General features: G+C 41.4%; 1 protein-coding gene across 1 annotated transcript; it reads right to left on the minus strand.

The window, feature by feature from the left end:
• Positions 1 to 2,955: 2,955 nt before the first annotated feature.
• IL1A (interleukin 1 alpha) lies at positions 2,956 to 20,110 on the minus strand. Its single transcript, XM_043981234.1, has 9 exons — positions 20,064 to 20,110; positions 19,034 to 19,082; positions 16,780 to 16,987; positions 13,342 to 13,506; positions 12,107 to 12,192; positions 10,590 to 10,805; positions 7,148 to 7,296; positions 4,847 to 4,900; positions 2,956 to 3,091 (listed from the first exon to the last, which is right to left on the minus strand). The coding sequence occupies exons 1-9, from the start codon at positions 20,108 to 20,110 to the stop codon at positions 2,956 to 2,958; spliced, it is 1,110 nt and encodes a 369-aa protein (XP_043837169.1).
• Positions 20,111 to 23,337: the final 3,227 nt, after the last annotated feature.

A 23,337-nucleotide genomic window follows, 5' to 3' on the forward strand; every position in this document is an offset into this window, starting at 1 on the left:
AATCATGCTAACTGAAAAATACCCACCTGAAAAATACCCTGTTCCTGATAATCATCACTGTGAAAGTTCTAATGTTACATTGCTTAAGTTTGTTCCACTGACATAGGTACACCGACCAGCCTTCTGATATGATTTTGTATATATGCTCAACATCCTGTAATTAAACTTGGTCTCTCATGCATGATCTGAGACTCCTGCTCTTCTCATTTGTGACTCCAGCAAATGGTGACCCTGACGTGATCCAGATGGGATCCCCAGAAGGAGAGGAGACTCGTCCCAGGAGTGTCTAGATGTTGACAATTGAGCTCTTCATCTCTGATAAGGAGACAGGGATTTTTAAATCCTTGATACCCTGTAGCAAGCAGGCATGGGTTTATATAAGTTAAGCAAGGAACAGAAAAAAATATGGGAAAGAATTACAGGCTCTCTTAAAGGATAGTTGGTGTGTTTTCTGTGGATCACATCAAGGAATTACTCGAGAATGTTGATTATTTCTGCCCTTTCCCCCCAGACAGTGGGTTCATAGATTATCATTTATAGCTTAAAGTAGGTGAAACCACCAAGAGAAAATTTTGGCTTGGGGATATCAAGCATGTTCAACCCCAACTTCTGTGGGGACACATTTGAACCACACTGGCACCCTTATATACAGAAAATAACAGTGAGCCTCAGCAACCATTCCAGTGGACAGTACCCCCTCAAGGAAATAACAAGGAATGATGAATAGTCCTACCATATGCCAGTATTTTACCCATAGGGCTCTCACTAATTGGCTTTACTGTGGGTGTCCCATTCTCATGAGAATGCAATTTTATACCAAAGCTGCCTCTGAAAGAACTTATTTTGAGAAGGTAGTCTGCACCCAATTGGCACTGAACAGGGACAGGTCTAGGATTTTTTTGGGAGGGGGTCTCAGGACCACCCCAGAGTACTTGCCTGATCAGCAGCATGTCCCACTGAAACTTTCTTGGTGGCTGCTCACCAAGAGCAACATTGGTATCACAAAAGCTGGAAAAGTGAAAATCTGGTCTGGACTAAAGGGAATGGATGAGAAAGTGAGCTCTTTGACCACCTAAGTTTGTGCATAAATCCCAGATAGAAAAATTGGCTATTAAGCATTATTCTGGGTGGTTGGTTAGTTGTAGGTTTTAAGGTTTTAAGGATTTTAGTTAGTTGTAGGTTCTAAGGGGCTCTAGTCAGAGAAAGTGTGGCAAAGCTTCAAAGTAGAGCTGGGTTATACAGCAGGTTGGGATGGGAGGTAAATTCTCCAAAAATAACCCCAACACCAGGGGCCAATCTATACCGGAGATTCCAGAGGATAGTCCTCTGAGATCTCCATTACAGAATTGGGATTTAGAAAAATATAGAGGTAAAAGTAAAAAGAAAATGATTAAGGTTGCTGTATGTTTTACATGTGTCTTGTATCAGTTAAGTGTTTGTTAAGTGTTATACTTGTGTAAACAATAAGTTTTTTTTCCAATTTTTTTGTGGGGCAGTTAGGGTTAAGTGACTTGCCCAGGGTCGCACAGCTAGTAAGTGTCAAATGGCTGAAGTTGGATTTGAACTCAGGTCCTCCTAAATCCAGGGCCAGTGCTTTTTTTTTTTTTCCAAATTAATTAATTAAAAAAAATTTTGGTGAGGCAATTGGGGTTAAGTGACTTGCCCAGGGTCACACAGCTAGTAAGTGTTAAGTGCCTGAGGCTGGATTTGAACTCAGGTCCTCCTGCATCCAGAGCCATGCCACCTAGCTGCCCTGCCAGTGCTTTTTAAAAGTGATTAATGTGGGTGAAGGTTCTATTTATCTGTGAAATTAATCCTTCCAATCCTACAAAGTTGAGCTGCAAGACAAGGGGAAGGGTGTGTATGATTCTTTAATTTCAAAAATTGTTCAGTCAACAGTCAAGGACTTCCTAGGGAATGCCTGAATTTTGTAATAGGCAGATTAATGAAGAGAATCCCCTGGGTCTAACTTTGGAAAGATAAGGTTTTAGTAAGTGAATAGAGAAGGTGAAAAAGAGATGTCAGAGCAGAGTAAGAAAGAAACAAGAATGTGTAGTTTTAAGGGAGATTTATATTGAAGGGAAAGCAAGAAAGTTTAAGCATGTAGGACTGAGAGAGGAGTGGGGCAGAAAGTTGTAATCTGTTTGCACTGTTGTTAGAAACATGGCTGACAGCTCAAATAGTGTTAGCAGCTCTAGTGTTAGCAGCTCAGGTGTTGGCAGCTCTAGTGTTGCTAGCAGATGCTGCTCAAAAATTCCAAGCAGGCAGCAATCAGTGGGTGAAGGCTTCTTTATTCATCTTTGTGAAGATGGGCACTCTTCTGAATGTGCTGGAGAGTGCACTGAAGTGAGGTCCCTCACCTCTATTTATATCTCTAAAGGGTCCCCTCTGACCAATCACATTAAGGCATTTTACTATTCCTCATTTACATATTTCCCCCTATCAACAAACACCATAACAATAACAATGAGATTGTATCAAGTGGACCAATCACAGTGCTAGAAACCAGTCAGGTGGTACCAGTCAACCAATCAGATTTTACAATCTACGATATAACCTATTCTGGGCAAGAGTGTCGGTTCCTCCTCAGAACAATGCTGTATTAAAGTACATAACTCTTTGTGGGCAGCTAGGTGTCTCAGTGGATAGAGCACTGGCCCTGGATTCAGGAGGACCTGAGTTCAAATCCGACCTCAGACACTTAACACTAGCTGAGTGACCCTGGGCTAGTCACTTAACCCCAATTGCCTCACCAAAACCAAAACAACAACAACAAAAAAGTACAGAACTCTTCAAGAAAGAAAACCTGTCTTGGGGTTATTGACCAATCAGATTGAGGCTTTAGGCCCCAATCCTATGCTGGAATAAGAATGTCTCCATTCTCTACTAAACAGTGCTTGTGTAAACATAACCTTTCAAAACAAAACTCAAGTTGGGGCTTGAGTCATGTGGGGATCACCTCTGGTGCCTCAGGGTGAACTCCCAGCCCAGCCCGACTCCCACAAAACCCAGGCCCCTCTTCAGGCCCTGCTCAGGCCTAAGATCCAGGAGCCTCAGCTTCTCAGAGCCTTGTGTGCCCGGTGACTCCCTGCTGGGAGGTTTGAGCAACAAAAATGTAGGGCCTGAAACCAGACTCACTCTCTGCCTTTAGGGCTCTGAGAAGAGTTCAAATATGGTCTTTTCTCTCAGTGTGAACAGATTTTCAAAGCAAACAGTTTGGAGATGATGAGCTTTCTGTCTCTTTAAGAAGTGGCTATAGCTGTATTATTATCTAAAAGTTGAACTATGCCAGGGCAGAGTTCTCAAGGTAAGGGAAAGAAAATTTCCACTTTTGAACAAGAAGGACTACTTAACCCTTTCTTGGCTCATAAAGTGAGAAAAAGGTCTGTATGAGTCTAATATAACAACAACAACAACAACAACAATAATAATAATCCAAGAGGAGAGGAACTTAGAAAATATTTTTTGGTAAACATGTTACCACTAATACCCCTCTTCTAAATTCACTGGAATAGCTGTTTGTACTACCCATCCTTTTGTTTCTCTTCTAGCTGCAGATTTTTTTTTACAATTGTTTTTGCTGTTTTTATTTGTTTTTTTGTGGGGCAAAATTCAGGGCCAGTGCTTTATCCACTGTGCCACTTAGGTGTCCCTAGCTGCAGATTTTTAATATCTCTTACGGATCATAATGAAAACTTTAGATTGTATTTTGAAACCTCTTCTATTGTATTTATCCTGAAAATCTCACTACCTTAGATATCAACTATATATTTGCTTTTAGGAAACAACCTTTTGTATGGGTTCCAGTACATTTAGATCGCCCATGGCAAGACCCTCTTGGGCTTTGGTTGCCTGACCCTCATAGAACAGAAAATTTAGATAAAACTAAGACCAGGAAAAAAATGTTTCCTCTTTACATTAATTGCATTAATAGTTTCTTCTCTTGTTATCATAGCCTCAAGTAAGTACTGTTGCTGTTGCATCTTACTCAATCAGTGCATACGGCTAATACTGTACAAGCCATAATGACAAATGTGACACAGGAAATAGAGCAGATATTATCTAAACTTGAAGCCTTATACTCTCTCTCTCTCTCTCTCTCTCTCTCTCTCTCTCTCTCTCTCTCTCTCTCTTTCTCTCTCTCTCTCTCTATATATGTATATATGTGTATATGTATATATAGTTTTGTTTTGTGGGGCAATGAGGGTTAAGTGACTTGCCCAGGGTCACACAGCTAGTAAGTGTCAAGTGTCCGAGGCTGGATTTGAACTCAGGTCCTCCTGAATCCAGGGCTGGTGCTTTATCCACTGCGCCACCTAGCTGTCCGGCCGCTATACCATATTTAGGGGAAAACCAAAATGTCATATTAGAAAGACAAAATATTTTATGTGATCCCGGTTATCATGGAAAAAAGTATGTCTCCCCTTTACCTTATAATGAAAGTACACACAATTGGACTATAGTTCACCAAATGCTCCATAGGACTTCCTCTGCTGTAATGAGGGGACAAGGTGCATGCCTTAGCTAAGGAGTTACAATCACAACTGTACACCCTACAAAGTGAACAGCCTTTAGCAGTGGCAAATATATTGTCCCAAGGTTTTTATTGGCTACAAAACTTGTTTTCTTAACCATCCTGGATGTCTTGGATGGCAGGAGGGATATCAATTATCTTACTTCTCCTGTTATTACCTACTATCCTTAAGGTTTTCCAGTGTCTATATTGGAAACCTCCACGAACTACAATGACTAGTGCATTTTATTTATTCTCTTTGCTATATAAAAAAGGGGGATATGTGGGGGCTAGATTGGAATGGATTAACAAAATATAGTATGATTTCTGTACTTGAGCAAGAGCCCCTGTGTCATTAGCTGGAAGACCAGCAACATGACGTCAGGACTGTGGCCAACATACAGAAATACAGGTTATCAAGAACAAGATTAGAATGCAATAATAGAGTGTTTTGGTCATGCTAACTGAAAAATACCCACCTGAAAAATACCCCGTTCCTGATAATCATCATTTGAAAGTTCTAATGTTACATTGCTTAAGTTTGTTCCCCTGACATAGGTACACCGACCAGCCTTCTGATATGATTTTGTACATATGCTCAACATCCTGTAATTAAACTTGGTCTCTCATGCATGACCTGAGACCCCTGCTCTTTTCATTTGCGACTCCAGCATTTTATTTTAAGTATTTAAAAATGTTCTGCTGAGAAGGAGCATATAGACTTCACCAGACTGTCACCAGAGGGGTCCATCACACACACACACACACACACACACACACACACACACACACACACACACACACCTGTCCAAGAGAAAGATTCCAAGTTCCCTCCTGGTGAAAATGAAAGAGTTGGGGTTGGGGTAAAGAGAGCCTGCCTGTAACTGTTAGTCAAGTCAGTTGTAAAGCTTGTAATTGTTGTCTTTGACTCTTGAGGAAGACCAAAATGACATCTCTCTGGGGCAGCTAGGTAGCCCAGTGGATAGAGCACCGACCCTGTATTCAGGAGGACCTGAGTTCAAATCCAGCCTCAGACACTTAACACTTACTAGCTGTGTGACCCTGGGCAAGTCACTTAACCCCAAGTACCACACCCAAAAAAAAATGACATCACTCTGTGGTAGGGAAGAAGGCTATGAAGGTGATTGTGTTTTGACCCTTGCTGTATTTCCAATAAAACATAGTTGCTTCATCTGTGCAGTCATGGTAGGAACATGGAGGACAAGGAAACAGTGACTCAGCAATCTACCTCCTGGCTCAGTTTACCCAGATATGAGAAGGGTCAAGCTTTCAGCTCTCCTTTCAGTCATAGTCCATTGTATGTTGCATGTCCTGGCTTGGTGATTTACACTGCCTGGGAAAATCCAAACTCTCCTGTTTCTAGTACCAGGTGAAGGCAAATAAAAAAAATCACCAAACAGATTTGTGAAACATTAGACTTTATACATCTTGGCAACTCTAAACCTTGTTCAACCCGTCAATAAGAATTTATTAAATATTCATTAGTACAACTACCACCTAGCATTTATATGGTGCTTTAAGTCTTGCAAAATGCTCAACCTAAGCTATAACATTTAATTCTCATGACAACCTTGGGAGATAGGTGCTATTATTATCCCTATTTTTACTGACAGAGAAAACAAGGCATGGAGAAGTTAAATGATTTGCCCAGGGTCCCACAGCTAGTCAGTGACTGAGGAAGGATTTGAATTCATCTTGCTGATTCCAAGTCCAGCTGCATACACTACATCACCTGACTGACACATAGTAAATGCTTAATAAATGTTTATTGACTGACTCTAGTATGTTATGTACACTGTGCTAAAGTCCAAAGATACAAAGATAGGGGGAAACCCCTAATCCATTCTCTCTTAGGTGATAGGGGCTTACTTTCTGACTGGTTTTCCTTTGGTCACTGGTATAGGAGTTTCATGGTTGTTTTGTATGAATTAAAATAAACTTGATAAATACCTTTAAAGATAATAATAATAATAAATATCTTGGGGGACCCAGAAATCTCCCCTCCTTTCTTTGTCCTCTCTTCCCTCCACTTAAAGGCAAGGTCTCCATGAAAGATTTCATCAAATCTCTCCATCTGCATCAAGTCCAACCCAAGCTCACAAGGAATCTTGGGTGGAGACAGATCCATTTATCTAGATAGCCAAAGGCTTCTCCAAGGTGGGGAATGCTGGAGGGGGGGAAGGGGGGGGATTGAAGAGGAGAACATTCTTGGCCCTATTGAACACCTACTGTTTCAAAGGTATATAAGCTCTGTGCCCTACCTCATGTTATTAATAACCTTCTGACCATATTAATAAGATGATTAGATATCCCAGTTACTATGTCATATTTTTAATTGTCACATAAACATTAAAAGATTAAACTGGAGGCTGCTAGGTGGCACAGTGGATAAAGCACTGGCCCTGGATTCAGGAGGACCTGAGTTCAAATCCTGCCTCAGACACTTGACACTTACTAGTTGTGTGACCCTGGGCAAGTCACTTAACCCCAATTGCCTCACCAAAAAAAAAAATTAAACTGATTTAAAGATCCAACTAAGTCTATTTGGTTTATTTCCAAATATGCCTCAGTAAACTGATATCAGACTGTGAAAACTGCGTGTCTGATATTTACCTGCCAGCCATGGATCCCAAATGTAACTGCGAGAATGGTGGCTCTTGCACCTGTTCAGGCTCCTGCAAATGCAGATCGTGCCAGTGGACCTCCTCCAAGAAAAGCTGCTGCTCCTGCTGCCCAGCAGGATGTGCCAAGTGTGCCCAGGGCTGTGTCGGCAAAGTTCCCCAGACTAAGAGTTGCAGCTGCTACCATTGACATTCCCATGTCCCTTTGCCTGTAAATAGAAGAATTTGTATGGACCTAAATTTTATTTTCATACACCATGGATGTCTTCTACTGTAGAAGATGGAGAAGGATGCTCCCAAGATATTTATTTTTAACAATTATTTCCCACATTTAAAATAACCATACATCTTTAAATATGTTAACAATAATAAATAAACATGTAAATATACATATGTGGATATCTACATATATTAATCAATAAATATTTACTAAGCACACTATATGACTCTTTTGTTTATTTTTTGGTTGGGCAATGAGGGTTGAGTGACTTGCCCAAGGTCACACAGCTAGTAAGCGTCAAGTATCTGAGGCTGGATTTGAACTCAGATCCTTCTGATTCTAGGGCCAGTGCTCTATCCACCAAACTGTCCCCTATATGACTCTTTGAAATAATTCCTACTTCCAAGGAGGGAGGCAACATGAGAGAGATGACAAATACATTTATATAAGTATATAAAGAATGAATAAATATCAAATAAATACAAATCCATTCAAAGTAGATAACTACAAGGTAGTTTGGGAGGATCAGGAAAGATTCCAGGCAGAAAATGGTACCTGACCTGCATCTTTTTTTTTTTTTTTTTTGCTGGACAATGAGGGTTAAGTGACTTGCCCAGGGTCACACAGCTAGTAAGTGTCAAGTGTCTGAGGCTGGATTTGAACTCAGGTACTCCTGAATCCAGGGCCAGTGCTCTATCCACTGTGTCACCTAGCTGCCCCCACCTGACCTGTATCTTAAAGATAGAGAGGGCTCTATGATGGGGCAAGAAAGACAATGAGGATAATATTTGCCTACCCAGACTTTTGTTAAAAGGGAGTGGCATTGTAATCTCAAAGTGCTATATAAATGTAAGTTATGAACATCACCATTCATCTGACTTCTCACATAGAGACTCAGAGAGGGGTAGGAGAGTTCGGTTCAAGTATTTGAGGGGTTGTTACACAGGGGAGGGATTAGAATTTTTCTCTTTGGCCCCAGAGGGCTGAACCAGGAGCCATGTGTGGCAAGCAAGATTTTAGCTCAACATGAGATAAAAACCCTAACAGACAACTTCCTAATAATTACAGCTGCTCCATTAGTGGAATGGGCTAACTCTAGAGGCCATAGGTTTCCCTTCCTTGGATATCTCCAAGCAGAGGCTGGCTCGCGACCCATTGGGTATCATACGTTATTGTTAGGATTCTTTCACATACAAATTGAACGAGTTGGTTGTTGAAGGCCTCCCCTCACTCTGAATTCTGTGATTCCATGGTTCAGAATCTCTCAAAGTGTTTTTATCAAAATGACCATATTGTTACCCGTTCCCATTGAGGTGGGAAGGAGATAGGAATTGTTCTCTATCTTAAAGATGGTGAACTGAGGTGGATTACCTATCTGAACCCCCCTTAGCAAACAAAGATGAGAAAAGAAGCAGAAAGTTTTCCAAGCAACAGGCCAAAAGATTCTAGCATTGTGGGTTATGATTCTGATTTCACTGTATAGATTTCTTAATTTCTCTCATTACTCATTTAACCTCCCTTCCCCCATAATATAATTAGAATAATACCAACATTTCTGATGATATTGTTCTTAGATGGCTAATGGTCAGTAATAGTCTGCCTCATAAAACTATAATGAAGAATGTTAATTAAAATGATTAGAGCTTTGCAAAATATAGGGTGTCCTCCAAATAGTAAATATTAATCATGAGTTAGTATTGGGTCCACTGGACTTGGTAACTCCTTTACAAACATTTATTTAGAATCACAAGGGCTCACCCCAAAGCTATATGCATAGCACATGATTAAGAGTAAAGGACTTGGTTTCATCATGCACATAGTACATATCATCATTGCAGAGATAGATTCCAACAGTGTGATTTGGTGGGAAGTATGTTGGCTCTGTAATCAGGGTGTGGGTTCAAATCCTGCTTCTGATACTTTCTTTTTTAAAATTTTTTTAAATTTTAAATTTTTAAATTTTTATTTTTAAATTTTTATTTTTTAATGTATAAGGTATTTTATTTTTTCCGTTAAATGTAAAGATAGTTCTCAACTTTTGTTTATACAAGCTTTACAATTTCAGATTTTTCTCCCTCCCTCCCCCCTCCCCTAGACAGCAGGTAATCTGATATAGGTTATATCTATATATCTCTATACATATACATATATATATACACATAATAACATTAATCCTATTTCTACATTAATCCTGTTACAAGAGAAAAAATCAGAGCAGTGATGCAAAACCTCAAAATAGAAAAAAAAAACAACAGCACCCAAAACAAAAGAAATAGTATGATTCAATCAGCATCTATACTCCACAGTTCTTTTTTTTTTTTTCCTTGGATTTGGAGATCCTCTTCTATCATGAGTTCCCTGGAACTCTTCTGTACCATTGCATTGGTGAGAAGAATATAGTCCATCACAGTAGGTCAACACTCAATGTTGATGATACTGTGTACAGTGTTCTTCTGGTTCTGCTCATCTCACTCATCATCAGTCCAGGAAAGACCCTCCAGGTTTCTCTGAACTCCTCCTGCTCATCATTTCTTACAGCACAATAGTATTCTATTACATTCATATACCACAACTTGTCCAGCCATTCCCCAATTGATGGGCACCCCCTCAACTTTCAATTCCTTTCTACCACGTAAAGAGCAGCTATAAATATTTTTGTACACGTGGGTCCCTTTCCCCCTTCCATGATTTCTTTGGGCAAAAGACCTAAAAGTGGAATTGCTGGGTCAAAGGGTATGCACAGCTTTATCGCCCTTTGGGCATAATTCCAAATTGCTCTCCAGAATGGTTGGATCAGCTCACAGCTCCACCAACAATGCATTAGTATTCCAATTTTTCCACAGCTTCTCCAACATTTATTATTTTCCTTTTTTGTCATTTTAGCCAATCTGATAGGTGTCAGGTGGTACCTCAGAGTTGTTTTAATTTGCATCTCTCTAATCATTAGAGATTTAGAGCATTTTTTCATATGGGAATAGATAGCTTTGTTTTCTTCATCAGAAAACTGCCTGTTCATATCTTTGACCATTTCTCAATTGGGGAATGACTTGGGTTCTTATAAATTTGATTTAGTTCCCTATATATTTTAGAGATGTCTGATACTTTCTGAGTGATCTTGGGTAAGCAGTTTCTTCACCTCCGAAATGGAGAAAATGGCTTGGAAGGCCTTTGAGGTTTCCTCGCACATCTAAAGAAATGATTCTCTGACTCTCACTTCTTCAAGTCTGGGCTTTTCCTCAATCACTAGGAAGTGGATGAGAGCAGGTTGCCCTTTTGCCATGACCACCAGCTGGCCATCCTCGGCTTGGGTCGCCAGAAACAGCTCGGGATTGGCGACGGAGGCAAAGGTGCTGTAAGACCCAGTCTCAGTCCAATAGAAGAGGTGGGGGCTGCTAGACCCCTCAATCTTGGTAGGGGTCTGGGGAATCTCCTTTGAGAAAGAGTAGATTGGGTTTGTTAAGTGAACAGGTGGAGGCAAACCAGTTATGTTCCTTGGTGTCTGGCCCAGCAGGTGCAATGTTTTCTCCTCATTAATAATAGCAAATTGATTATTATTTTTTTTGGTGGGGCAATGAGGGTTAAGTGACTTGCCCAGGGTCACATAGCTAGTAAGTGTCAAGTGTCTGAGTCCAGATTTGAATTCAGGTCCTCCTGACTCCAGGGCTGGTGCTTTATCTACTGTGCCACCTAGCTGCCCCTGGGAAGTAAATGTTAAACCACTATAGCTTCTTTAGGAGCAAGTTGGGTAGATTCTGCACATGAGCTCCACCTTTTAAGAGTAGGGGTGTAATTCAATCACCAAAAAAGGTAGGCTCAGTGCCAAGCCCAGGGTCACCCAGCTAATAAGTATCTGACGCCAGATTTGAACTCAGGTTCTCCTGACTCCAGGGCCAGTGCTCTAACTACTTGTGAGAAAACAATTGGTTTTGGGATGCCCAAAGGCCCTCACTCGAGGAGATTATATTAAGATTGATTGGATTGGGGGCAGCTAGGTGGTGTAGTGGATAAAGCACCGGCCCTGGATTCAGGAGGACCTGAGTTCAAATGTGGCCTCAGACACTTGACACTTAACTAGCTGTGTGACCCTGGGCAAGTCACTTAACCCTCATTGCCCTGCCTCCCCCCCCCCCAAAAAAAAAAAAGATTGATTGGATTGACTTTGCTGATTGACTCACTTGGAGTTAACTTGATTGGAACCACACTTACCTGAAGGCCTGGTGTGTTCTCTGAACCCTGACCTCAGCACATTCTGCTCATGGACCACCCTCAGGTCCAGTGGGTCAATGGATTTGGGTGATTCTAGCCAATTAGCTTGAAGCAGTGTGTAAGGACCGCCTCTCCTCCTGACCCAGAGGAGGCTTCTGTTCTCAGTTTGGCTCTCCAATTTGCTCGTGGAGGAGGACTTGAAGGAAGAAGCAGGCCAGGCTGAGCTCTTATCTCTCCTCTAGGCTAGATAGGCTTCCTATCTTTCAGAGCCATGTGCGCTCCCTTTACTAATAGTTAATATACTTTAATAAATGCTTAATGCCCCCAAACTGGTGCAGTAACCTCTAACTCCTAAGTAACAAATATATGATAAACCCCAGCTAATTTTCCCTACACTTGGGACAGAAATAGGGTGACCCCATATAGTTTTACTTGCCACACACTGTACCATCTAACTGCCCCTTGGTCCTCTTAAGAATAATGTCAGGAATATAAAATCTCAGGGGCATACTAAGGATTGCTCACCTGTAGCACTATAGGTTCATTTTCATTCTTTGCAGTCACATACAGGTGTGTGTTTGAGGTCCTTATAGTCACAGCACCCTTATTACCTGGTGTAGGAGGTAGATACAGGCTTATTTCAAATAAGTCTGGGGGAAAAAAGAACAAGAAAAAAAAGAAATCAACTTTAAAAACAAACACAGAGCTAATAAAAGCTGGGTAGCCAGCTAAGGGGTGCCACAGTGCTTAGAGCACCCGGCCTGGAGTCAGGAAGACTCATCTTGCTGAGTTCAAATCCAGCCTCAGACTCTTTTTTCCCCCGTTTTTTGAGGGGAAGTGAGGGTGAAGTGACTTGTCTGGGGTCACACAGCTAGTATGTGTCAAGTGTCTGGGGCCGGATTTGAACTCAGGTCCTCCTGAATCCAGGGCCAGTGCTTTATCCACTGCACCACCTAGCTGTCCTTACCACTTGGGGTTTTCTTGGCAAAGATATTGGAGGGGTTTGCCATTTCCTTCTCCATTGTGTCCTCATTTTACAGATGAGGAGCTGAAGCAAATAGAAGTTAAGTTTAACTGACCGGGATCACATAGCTAGTTAGTGTCTGAGGCCAAATTTGAACTCGGATATTCCTGACTCCAGATCCAGTGCTCTATCCACCTGCCTGCCTCTCTACTGTACTATTGGACATGCCCCTTAGGAAAATAGGAGATGATGATGTTTGCTTTTGCCAAATCTCTTCCCTTACCTCGAGGAGGACTCTGTTAGGTTTAGCCAAGGACTGTCCACGTGGGAGTAGATGCCTTAGAAATCTCCTGTTTGATGGGAATTTCTATTATTACCTGGCATTTTTTTTCACCGATCAAACATTTATTTTTTCTCCCTCCCACTGGCTCTCCATCCCCCCAAAGGGAAATACAAACCCATCGTAATATAAAAGCACAGTCAAGCAGAACATGTTCCCACGTTGACCGCATCCAAAATTATGCATCCTACTAGTCTATTTTTTGGTTTTATTTTTATATATTTGTTTGTTTTATATATGTTTATTTTCAGATTTAGATTAGAAATAATATTGCACAGTAGTCTATCACTTCCCTGTCATGAGATGTTGCCCGAGTTTCTGTAGGGCAGCTACGTGACTACATCCGTCTTTGACAATGAGCAATGGGCAAAGCTGAGGACCCAGAGAGCCTTCCCCTTTGAAAAGAGAGAGTTTGACAAACCAGAGAAAAAGAAGCAAGGGGGGCGTGTGATTTACCTTCAGGTGTTGAGCTTTGTCGATGGATAGCTCTGAGGTACTGTCTCATTTGCTTTATACTTCGAGCGTTTTGGTCGGTCAGTGTTTGGTTGGTTAAAAGGGAACGGAATGTATAAGTCATCTTGTTTTGAAAGGCAAAGGAGACTGACGAATACTTGGTTATATCTAGAAAACACAAGCATCATCAATACTTTGCCCCAAGTAAACATGGACTCCAAGAATTTTAGAATTGGGAAGGACCTTGGAAACCGTTCAATTCAATATCATTTCACAAATAAACTTCAGTGATTTTTGCAAAGGCACCCAGCTGGATAGCATTTAACTCAGTGCCTGGTATACAGTAGGCTTAATAAGCGCATCTTGACTTGACTTGGACAGTGACAGAGCTATGACAAGCATTTTGGTTCTTGTGAACTCTTCTATTGAACAGTAGAGCCCTTGTTACCAAATCTCATTATGAGACCATTTGTGAAATTCACTTTATTCTGAGTTGATCAGGGACTTGCAAAAACACTTTGCTCAGTTAAGTGACATTTTCAAGGTCACAAGCCAGTTGAGTAGTCTCTCTATTCTATTACACTGCCTCTTCATGGTGCTCTGGGACCTAGTCCTTAGCAAAAAAAAAAAATGATGCTCATGACCCATCTTCTCTTTCCTATTTTTGAAAATGGAACTAGTAAAATTTAAAGTTGTAACAATGCAGACAACTTTATTCAATGACTCTCTGATGGCTAATATCATTTGAGGCATTAAACACCCAAAGGTGTGGCTGAAGTATTTCTAGCATAGAAATTATACTGTTTGCATCAAGCCCTAGAACTATGTAGAGATTCCTAAATGAGATCTACAATCATTCAGAACCATAGAGGCCAAGTACCTCAACTAGGAAAAACCATGAATGGATAATGCCTATCATCTGGGGTGATTTGCAATTAGATAGACAGCCTATCAAGCTTGTTCATTAGGACATATACCTTTAACACGTGCTGGGAATGGACAATGAAATGAGGCTAGAATGGAAGATGAAGAGTAGAACAGATTGGGTTGCCTTTGGGAAATTGAACACTACTTTTATTGACCCCCTCCTCCTGAGTGTGTGTGTGTGTGTGTGTATGTGTGTAAGGCCCATTAAAAAATTTCAGTACTCTTCTAATGATGCTGCATGACTTCCTCATGGGATCTCTCAGTATCTGAAGAACTAAAGTTGTGAATCCCCCAAAGAAAAATTTTGAAGCACTTTATGGGCAAAAGTTGGCTATGGCATATCACAATGTACTGGAGAAACAGCAAGATACCCCTTTGGAAAGAACATGAGAATTGGAATCAAAAGGGGTAGAATGTGTTTCCAATTCTGCTCATTACCACCTGTATGCCCTTAAGAGAGGCATCTGAGTTTCTCCATCTATATTAGTGGCCTCTGAGGCCACTCCCAATCCTAAAGCTATGATCCCATGATGCCCCTTTGATGTATGAAAGAAAACAAAAGTCAGGTACTAAGAGTGAAGGATAATTGATGGAGAACCACCTGTGCAATGTCTAGAGATCTATAAGAAGACTCTCCAGCATTTAGAAGCCCTCAGATGGAGAAGCTGAGGTGACTTGGCTGAGAGTCACACAGGATGAGGTGTAGATGAGTTGCCCTGCACCCCTGCAGATACACCCTCATCAATGAGCTCACCGAGTTAGCAGCATGTTGAAATAGCATTTCCAAATGAATCTGCTCTGGGGAGTTATTGATTGCTCCAATAAGCATCTTAAGAATGTGAGCATTTAGAAGGTACAGATCATGCTGTTTTAGGTGGAATCAGAGCACTAACCATTGGGGAATTAGTACAAAGCTGCTATAAAGGTCAGCTTCCTTTCATGACCCTCAGTCAGGGTCATTTAAAAAAACAATCCAATTCAATTCAATTTAATAAATATCTATTAAGCACTTCTATGTGCAAGAGGGTTTAAGTCATGGGAATACAAAGTCAGACATGAAAAAAATCCTTTCCCTTAATGAGCTTAGTTTCTCCTAGGGAAATACAAACAAATATAAGATCATTTGATTAAAAATTAGGGGAATTAGGAAAGGTTTCTGTATAGGAAATGGTAAAGGAGAGGGAGCTTTAAGGAAGGGATACATTCCTTGAATAGATGGCAGCTGAAGATGGGTTGAGCCTTGCTGGAAGGAAAGAATTCTAAGGTAAGGGTGTGTATTCTAGGAATGGAAGGCAAATGTTTGGAGGTGGGAGGTGGAGGGCTGAATTTAGGAAATAGCAAGGAGTCCAGTTTGGCTGGGATATAAAATAGTTAAAAGAGAACACTGTAAATTAAGTCAAAAAATTCAGGTTAAAACTAGAATGAAAGGACCTTTAATGGCTAAGTTAAGGAACTGTTTTATACTAGAGATAATAGGGAGGAGCTGAAACTGCTTGAATATGGAGGTGACTTATTAAGAGTTATGCTTTTGGAAGATTATTTTGGCAGTTGTGTCGAGGATGGATTGAAAAAGGAGAGTTTGGAAACCAGGAGTCTACTTGGGAAACTGTTAATTGTCCAGGGAAGAGGTGTTGAAGACCTGAGCTATCTGAGTGGATGGGAGAGATGTTATGGAAGAAGAATTGACACAAATTGACAACTAATTGGATATATGGCTGGGTGAAGGAGAATGAAGTGTAGAAGATGACTCAGAGGTTGGAAACTGAAGTAATTAGAAGGACGATGGTACCTTCAACAAAAATAGGAGGTTTGGGGGAGAGAAAGATTGGGGGGCATAGGGTGGGGAAAGATGAGGTCTGTTTTGAACATGTTGAGTTTGAGATGACCATCGGATATCCAAGTAGAGAGATGCAGAAGGCAGTTGGTAAGGTGAGGCTGCAACTCCGGAGAGATAAGAGGTCTAGATATATGGATTTGGGAGTCATCTGAATAAAGTTGATAATTGAGTCCATGGGAGCTGATGATATCAGAGCTTTAGCAGGACACCTACAATTTGCAGGTGGGACATAGGAAACTGAAAGGGAGTGGTCAGACAGGTTGGAGGAGAAAAGAGAGCAGCGTCACACAAGTGGAGGGACTGGAGCAATTCTCAGGAAGCCAGGGCTACTAGGCAAAGTATTTATATGTGGCTCAGGCCATCTCTACTCAAAAGAGAAGGGCAGACGAATACAGGCTCTCATGTCATACAAGCTGTGAAGGATGTATCGCCCTTTCAGGGCACAGGATGCTCAAGTTCTTATAGAACCTATTAGGCAGTTAATACTTCCCCAGAGCAGATTCAGTTGGAAATGTTCCTTGAAATAGTGGTGATCATGATCTCATTGATGAAGGCATTCTCTCTGTGGGTGCATATGGCAACCCATCTAGACTTTACATTTTTGAATTTGAACCCAATATCATCCACACCTTATTCCCGTCCACTTAAAAATGGAGGAAAGGACATTGGTTATTTACCTTTATCTTTTTCTGGAATGCTGACAATGTTAAACAGGTAATCTTTGGTGATGGGATGGCTCTTAGAAAGTCTTCTCTCTTTTTCTTTTTTCCTTTGGGCAACTGATGCTGCCATGTGCTCTTCAAAGTTGAGCTGGTGGGTCTTAGAAATTTCGAATCCTGACCAACTCTCTTTATGATGTGGGCTGACCCTGGGGTAGAAGGAGTCCTGTGGGGAAGGAGAAATATTATTGAGATAATACCAAGGATATAAGCCTCCTTCTTCAGGAAGTCTTTTCTTTCTCTTTTTCTTTCTTCATCCCTCTCTCCTTTCCTCCCCCTCCTTTTCTTTCTTTCTTTCTTTCTTTCTTTCTTTCTTTCTTTCTTTCTTTCTTTCTTTCTTTCTTTCTTTCTTTCTTTCTTTCTTTCTTTCTTTCTTTCTTTCTTTCTTTCTTTCTTTCTTTCTTTCTTTCTTTCTTTCTTTCTTTCCCTCCCTCCCTCCCTCCCTCCCTCCCTCCCTCCCTCTTTCTTTCTTTCTTTCTTTCTTTCTTTCTTTCTTTCTTTCTTTCCTTCTTTCCTTCTTTCCTTCTTTCCTTCTTTCCTTCTTTCCTTCTTTCCTTCTTTCCTTCTTTCCTTCTTTCCTTCTTTCCTTCTTTCCTTCTTTCCTTCTTTCCTTCTTTCCTTCTTTCCTTCTTTCCTTCTTTCCTTCTTTCCTTCTTTCCTTCCTTCCTTCCTTCCTTCCTTCCTTCCTTCCTTCCTTCCTTCCTTCCTTCCTTCCTTCCTTCCTTCCTTCCTTCCTTTTCTTTCTTCCTTTCTTCCTTTCTTTCTCGCCCTCCTTCCCCCCTCTCTCTTTTGTTCTTTATTTTCCTGGATCATCTTCTCTCACCCAAGTCAAAAGTATAGGAGTTACTCATGAACCAGTCGTCCTCTGGCATACCTTTGACTCATTCTGTTTCATACCTGGGTTTGTTTGTCCCTCCCCATTCCTGGGAGCTTCTTTTATTAATGCTGAACATGTATCTCTACCTAACCATCCATCCATCCATCCATCCATCCATCCATCCATCCATCCATCCATCCATCCATCCATCCATCCATCTATCTATCTATGTAAACCTGATTGGCTTATCCCACTACAATTCAGAATTCCTGAATTTAAGAACTCCACCAGCCTTAGTATCTCTGATAGCTAGGAGAACCATGCCTGTCTCTAGATTTTTTTTTGTTTGTTTTGTTTTTGTTTTTTTTTTTGAGGGGCAATTGGGGTTAAGTGACTTGCCCAGGGTCACACAGCTAGTAAGTGTTAAGTGTCTGAGGCCGGATTTGCATTCAGGTACTCCTGAATCCAGGGCCGGTGCTCTATCCACTGTGCCATCTAGCTGCCCCCTGTCTCTAGATTTTATAAATCTAACATCCCACAATAGATTCACTGAGAATTGGCCCTATTTGAGTCATTAGTAGCTCACTTCTCCCCAGACTTCCCTTCATTCTTTCTTTCTATTTGACCTCATAGGTATTGAAACTTCATTTTACCAGAATTTAGTAAGAGATATTTTCTGGGGGCCTTGAAAGACTTTGCCATGCAACTGTTTAAAAGATCTCCAGTAAAAGGTGTGGCTATAAAACAACACAACAATGATAATACCTGATATATAGCACTTTAATGTATTTTTATGTCATTTGGTCCTCACAACAATTCTGTAATTCAGGTACTGTTATTATTCTCATTTTACAGATGAGGAAACTGAGGCAGATAGCAGTTTAGTAACATAGCCAGTCTGAGGCATGATTCAAATTCAGTCTTCCTGACTCTATGTCCAGTATGCTAACCACTTATCTACAGAACTTATTCATCCAAATGAGTGTTGTTTCTCAAAGTGGTCACCTAGAGAAGCTATGCACTTATTCCAGGAATTTTACTACTACTCGAGAAGTTTAGGAGTTCCTTTTTGGGAATTGCCTTTGTGGGATTCTTTGGGAAGAGATGGCATCACTGAAATAAGGACACAGCCTCCCAACATGATGAATTTAAATGGGACAGCATTCACAAACACAATTTGTGTTTATTTTAAAATTCTGGCTTGTTAAAAAAAATCAGTCCCTTGTCTTTAGGTAATACTTCACATATCATAGAAATATAATCTGCTCCCATTCAATTTGGATTGGGAACTACCATTCACCACACTGGACCTCCTGCTAAAGCAAGGAGACAAGGAGAAAAGACTACATTTCTCCAAGCACAGAAATCTCAGGAGGTTGGCAGCTGCTGCCTTACCTGACTCAGAGAGACTTGGTCAACATCAGAAAGAAATTCCTCATTTTCACTGTAAAAACAAAGCAAGGAGGAACGCTTTATTTTGTTTGTTGTTCCATCGCTGTTCCTTGGCAACACGTTTTAATGATTATGTTATTTCCAGAAAGCATGCACCAACAGATTCTAATCACCCGAACAAATTACCTGCCACTCAATGTGCCTACATTTACAAGCGGAGAGCCCTTATTAACATAGATCCCTCTAATTCAGCACTAGTGATCTTTCCAGTAGGGTCTGACATGCAAAAATATTTTCTAGACAAATTAAAGCAGTTTTAAAAACCAAAATGTTTCATCTAGTTCAAGAGCACAAATAGTTTGAAAAGTATTTTAGAATCATTCTTTTTACTCAGAAATATTGCATGTCAATTACATTATTCTTTCTTACTCAAACCAAGTCTGGAAACTTACCCTCAGCAAAACGTCCTTTCAAGATTTTGTTACTGTGGTTTGTTGCTTTGTGTGTTATTAAAAAGAATCAATTGCATTTCTTTCATGTATTCCATAATTCTAGTTCTTCATTAATCCAGTTAATGACCTTCTACCCAACAAGGAAGGGAAAGGGAATGCACACAAACACACACACACACACACACACACACACATGCACGCACACACATGAAATCAGTTCATAGTCCTGATTCATATTGGACAGATCTATGTTTCCTTTCTCTTACATCTGATCCCTTGTTGATCAGGAAAGGAACCAGAGGCTGAAATCCATAGACCAGTTCTTGTATATGCCCATAAACAACTTTCTGAAATGTCATCCTCCCTCCTGATAGGATTTCTTTGGACTTTACCTGGATTTAGCTTTTCCTAGACTTTTATCCAAATCTGCCCTGATTTCAGATCTAGGACACATCTGTGTGGAATCTCCTGTTGGCCCATGCCCACACTGGTCACAGTGATAACAGTTGGACAATTCAGCTAGCCAGAGTTGAGATTCCCTCACCCTTGTGGAATTAAAACAAAGAAAAATGCCTGCTTACCTATAGCAGGAATGGAGCTCCTCAAACATATCGGGGACTCTGGCCATGATAACCTCTGTGATGAGAAAAGCAAGGGAAAGGGAATAAACATTTGTAAAATACCTATTGTGTGCCAGGCACTGTGCTAAGTACTCTGCAATTATTATCTCCTTTCATCCTTATAATAACCCTGGGAAGCATGGGCTTTTATAATCCTCATTTCAGAGTTGAGTAAACTGAGTTTAAGTGACTTGCCCAGGGTCACAAGGCTGGTAAATTTAGCTGAGGTTGGTCACATTTGAACTGAGGCCCAGGACTTTATCTACTGCACCACTAGCTGCCTCTAAGAAGCAATCCAAGTGGAGGTAAAGGGACATAATTCACAAATTTCTATGATTCTAGGATCATGGATTTAGAGGCCAGCAATTCAACCAGCATATCAGCTCATATTCTATACCAGCCATTGTACTAGGCACCGAGAATGTTGTTCAGTCATTTTCAGTTGTGTTCGATTCTCTGTGACCCCATCTTGGGTTTTCTTGGCAGAGATACTGGAGTGGTTGGCTATTTCCTTCTCTAGCTCATTTGATAGATGATAAAACTGAGGCAGACAAGGTTAAGTGACTTGTCCAGGGTCACACTGTTAGGATGTTAGGATTCTGAGGCTGGATTTGAACTCAGGAAGATGAGTCTTCCTGTCTCCAGGCTGAGTGCTCTCTCCGCCACTCTGCTTAGCTGCCCCAGGCAGTGAGAATACAGAGATAAAAATGAAATCATCCTGTCCCTTTCTCAAAGAACACTGTAGCAGGCATTAATGCTGGATGGAAACCCTTTTTATTTTCTTATAAAAACTCAAGAGAGAAAAAGCAGAACTGGAAGAAAACCAGTTTTGTTCCTGATCGTTTTTGAAGAACCCCTCCTCCCCCAACGCACACACACCCTAACACTCGCGCACTGTCTGTCCCTTGTCTTTGGATAAGACAGTGTTTGTCTGGCACTAACAGACAGGAAGGCTCTGAGATCGTGGCTTCCCCCAAGGCACTTTTAGAGATTGCTGGTGAAGCTGAAAAGCATACAGAGGTGTGATAGTCACACTACTTACCTCTGTGTCCTGAGGCTCTGCGTGACTGTCTCTTGGTGGAGGCTTGTGAGGACTGATTGAGCTTCCACAAGTGCCTTTATATACATATATATATGTGTATATTGCCCGAGGAGGCGTGGCTACTAATTGCATAACATCCGAAGTCACTGAAGTATTTTTGGTATTTATGGTGAAGGCTTGACTACTTGACCTTGGCTATGCAGGGGGGAAGAGGGCTCGCTGGGTTTGGTTTTCAGGGGATGGGGGCTCCAGCCTTCAGCCTCCAGCCCCATCACCTCCAAGCTTTGGGACTAGGGGCAAGTCACTCTCTCTTATCCTCTGTAAAATGGGGGTAAATCACACTCATATTACCTACCCCCAGAGGGATATCTTGAGAAAAGTGTTTTGCAGACATATCTTAAGGTAATAGTGAAATGAGTATTATTTTCCAGTTAGAAGTGGATAAAGCATTGGCCCTGGATTCAGGAGGACCTGAGTTCAAATTCGGCCTTAGACACTTGACACTTACTAGCTGTGTAACCTTGGGCAAGTCACTTAACCCTCATTGCCCCACCAAAAAAAAAAAAAAAGTGGTGACTTTGGGGACCTTGATTGGGACGGGCCAGTGGAATGTCAGTCACTACTGACATCACAAGCCACTGCCTGGGCTTTGTTAAAAGCCCCTTTTCAGGGACCTGGTGGTGAGTCTAACGGCAATGAGGAGGAGGGCTGTCCAGGGGACAGATTTCTCAGGATTTGGAGTGTGTGTGTGTGTGTGTGTGTGTGTGAGAGACTTTCACCAACTGAAATATGTACCTTAGGAACTTAGGCCCTTCATACCTCCCACAAATTTCAGTATGAGTCCCCTGCAGCAGCAAGTTCCCCAAGAGCTCAGGGCCAGCTGAAAGGGGAAGAAACCAGTGGTTCCTAGGTTGTCTGTTTCTTTGCTCTAGGCAGGGACTAGGTGGTACAGTGGATAGAGCACCGGGCCTGGAGTCAGGAAGACTCATCTCCCTGAATTAAAATCTATCTTCAGACATTTCCTTAGCTGTGTGACCCTGGGCAAGTCACTTCACCCTGTTTGCCTTAGTTTCCTCATCTGGAAAATGAGCCCAAAAATGAAATAACAAACCCCTCCAGTATCTTTGCCAAGAAAACACCCTAAGGGGTCACGAAAGTTAGAGATGCCTGAAAAATGACTGAACAACAAAAAGGACATGCTCTAGCTCCTTTCATTGCTGCCTTGGTTTCCCCACAGCAACGAATACATTTAGACATTGATCATCACCATTCCTAATGGTTGTAAATCAGGTGCAATGTCAGAGGGCTTAAAGTGCCATGGAGCTTCAACTAAATGAAAATGACAATTGTGGATTGGGTCATTCGGGAACATTTCCTATGATCTTTAAAGTTCTCTGAAATCCATCTCTCATCTACCTTTTTCTTTCTTTCTTCCTTCCTTCCTTCCTTCCTTCCTTCCTTCCTTCCTTCCTTCCTTCCTTCCTTCCTTCCTTCCTTCCTTCCTTCCTTTCTTTTTTGGGCAGGGCAATGAGGGTTAAGTGACTTGCCTGGGGTCGCATAGCTAGTAAGTGCCAAGTGTCAAGTGTATGAGGCCAGATTTGAATTCAGGTCCTCCTGAATCCAGGGCTGGTGCTTTATCCACTGCACGCCCTAGCTGCCCTTCATCTACCTTTCTAATCTTATTTCATTGTCCTCATGCACCCAGTGGTCCTGTCAGATTTGCTGGGTAGCTGCTCCTTGTACACGATATTTCGTCACTTGCCCCTTTGTGGTGGAAAACATTAGCCAAACCATTACAGAGATTGAGCTCCTGCTAGGATGAACTTTTTTTTTCTCTTTGGCAATCTAGAAAAACCCCTGAGTTTCACTAAAACGCTTCCACCCCTTCTGGCTATTGAAGCACTGGCTCTTCCTCTGAAGGGAATTTCCCAGATGTCAAGAGGCAGTAGCTCACTAAGGTAGTTGTGTGGTCACTAGACTACTTCCTTCCTGTGACACTGATAAAGTTTTCTTTTGAAATGTTGAGGAAGGAGAGGGTATGTCGGGAGACAGTGTAAAGGAATTTGGTCCTGTGAGGAGGGCATAGGACTCTGCAGACATTAGGGGAGGTGGGAGACAAAGGCTGCTCTTGATTACAGGCAGGAGTTATGGGGGGATGTAGGGATGTGTTTAGGAGATGGGAAGAGTCAGGGA

Source organism: Dromiciops gliroides, chromosome 2, assembly GCF_019393635.1.
Source record: "Dromiciops gliroides isolate mDroGli1 chromosome 2, mDroGli1.pri, whole genome shotgun sequence".
Taxonomy (NCBI): domain Eukaryota; kingdom Metazoa; phylum Chordata; class Mammalia; order Microbiotheria; family Microbiotheriidae; genus Dromiciops; species Dromiciops gliroides.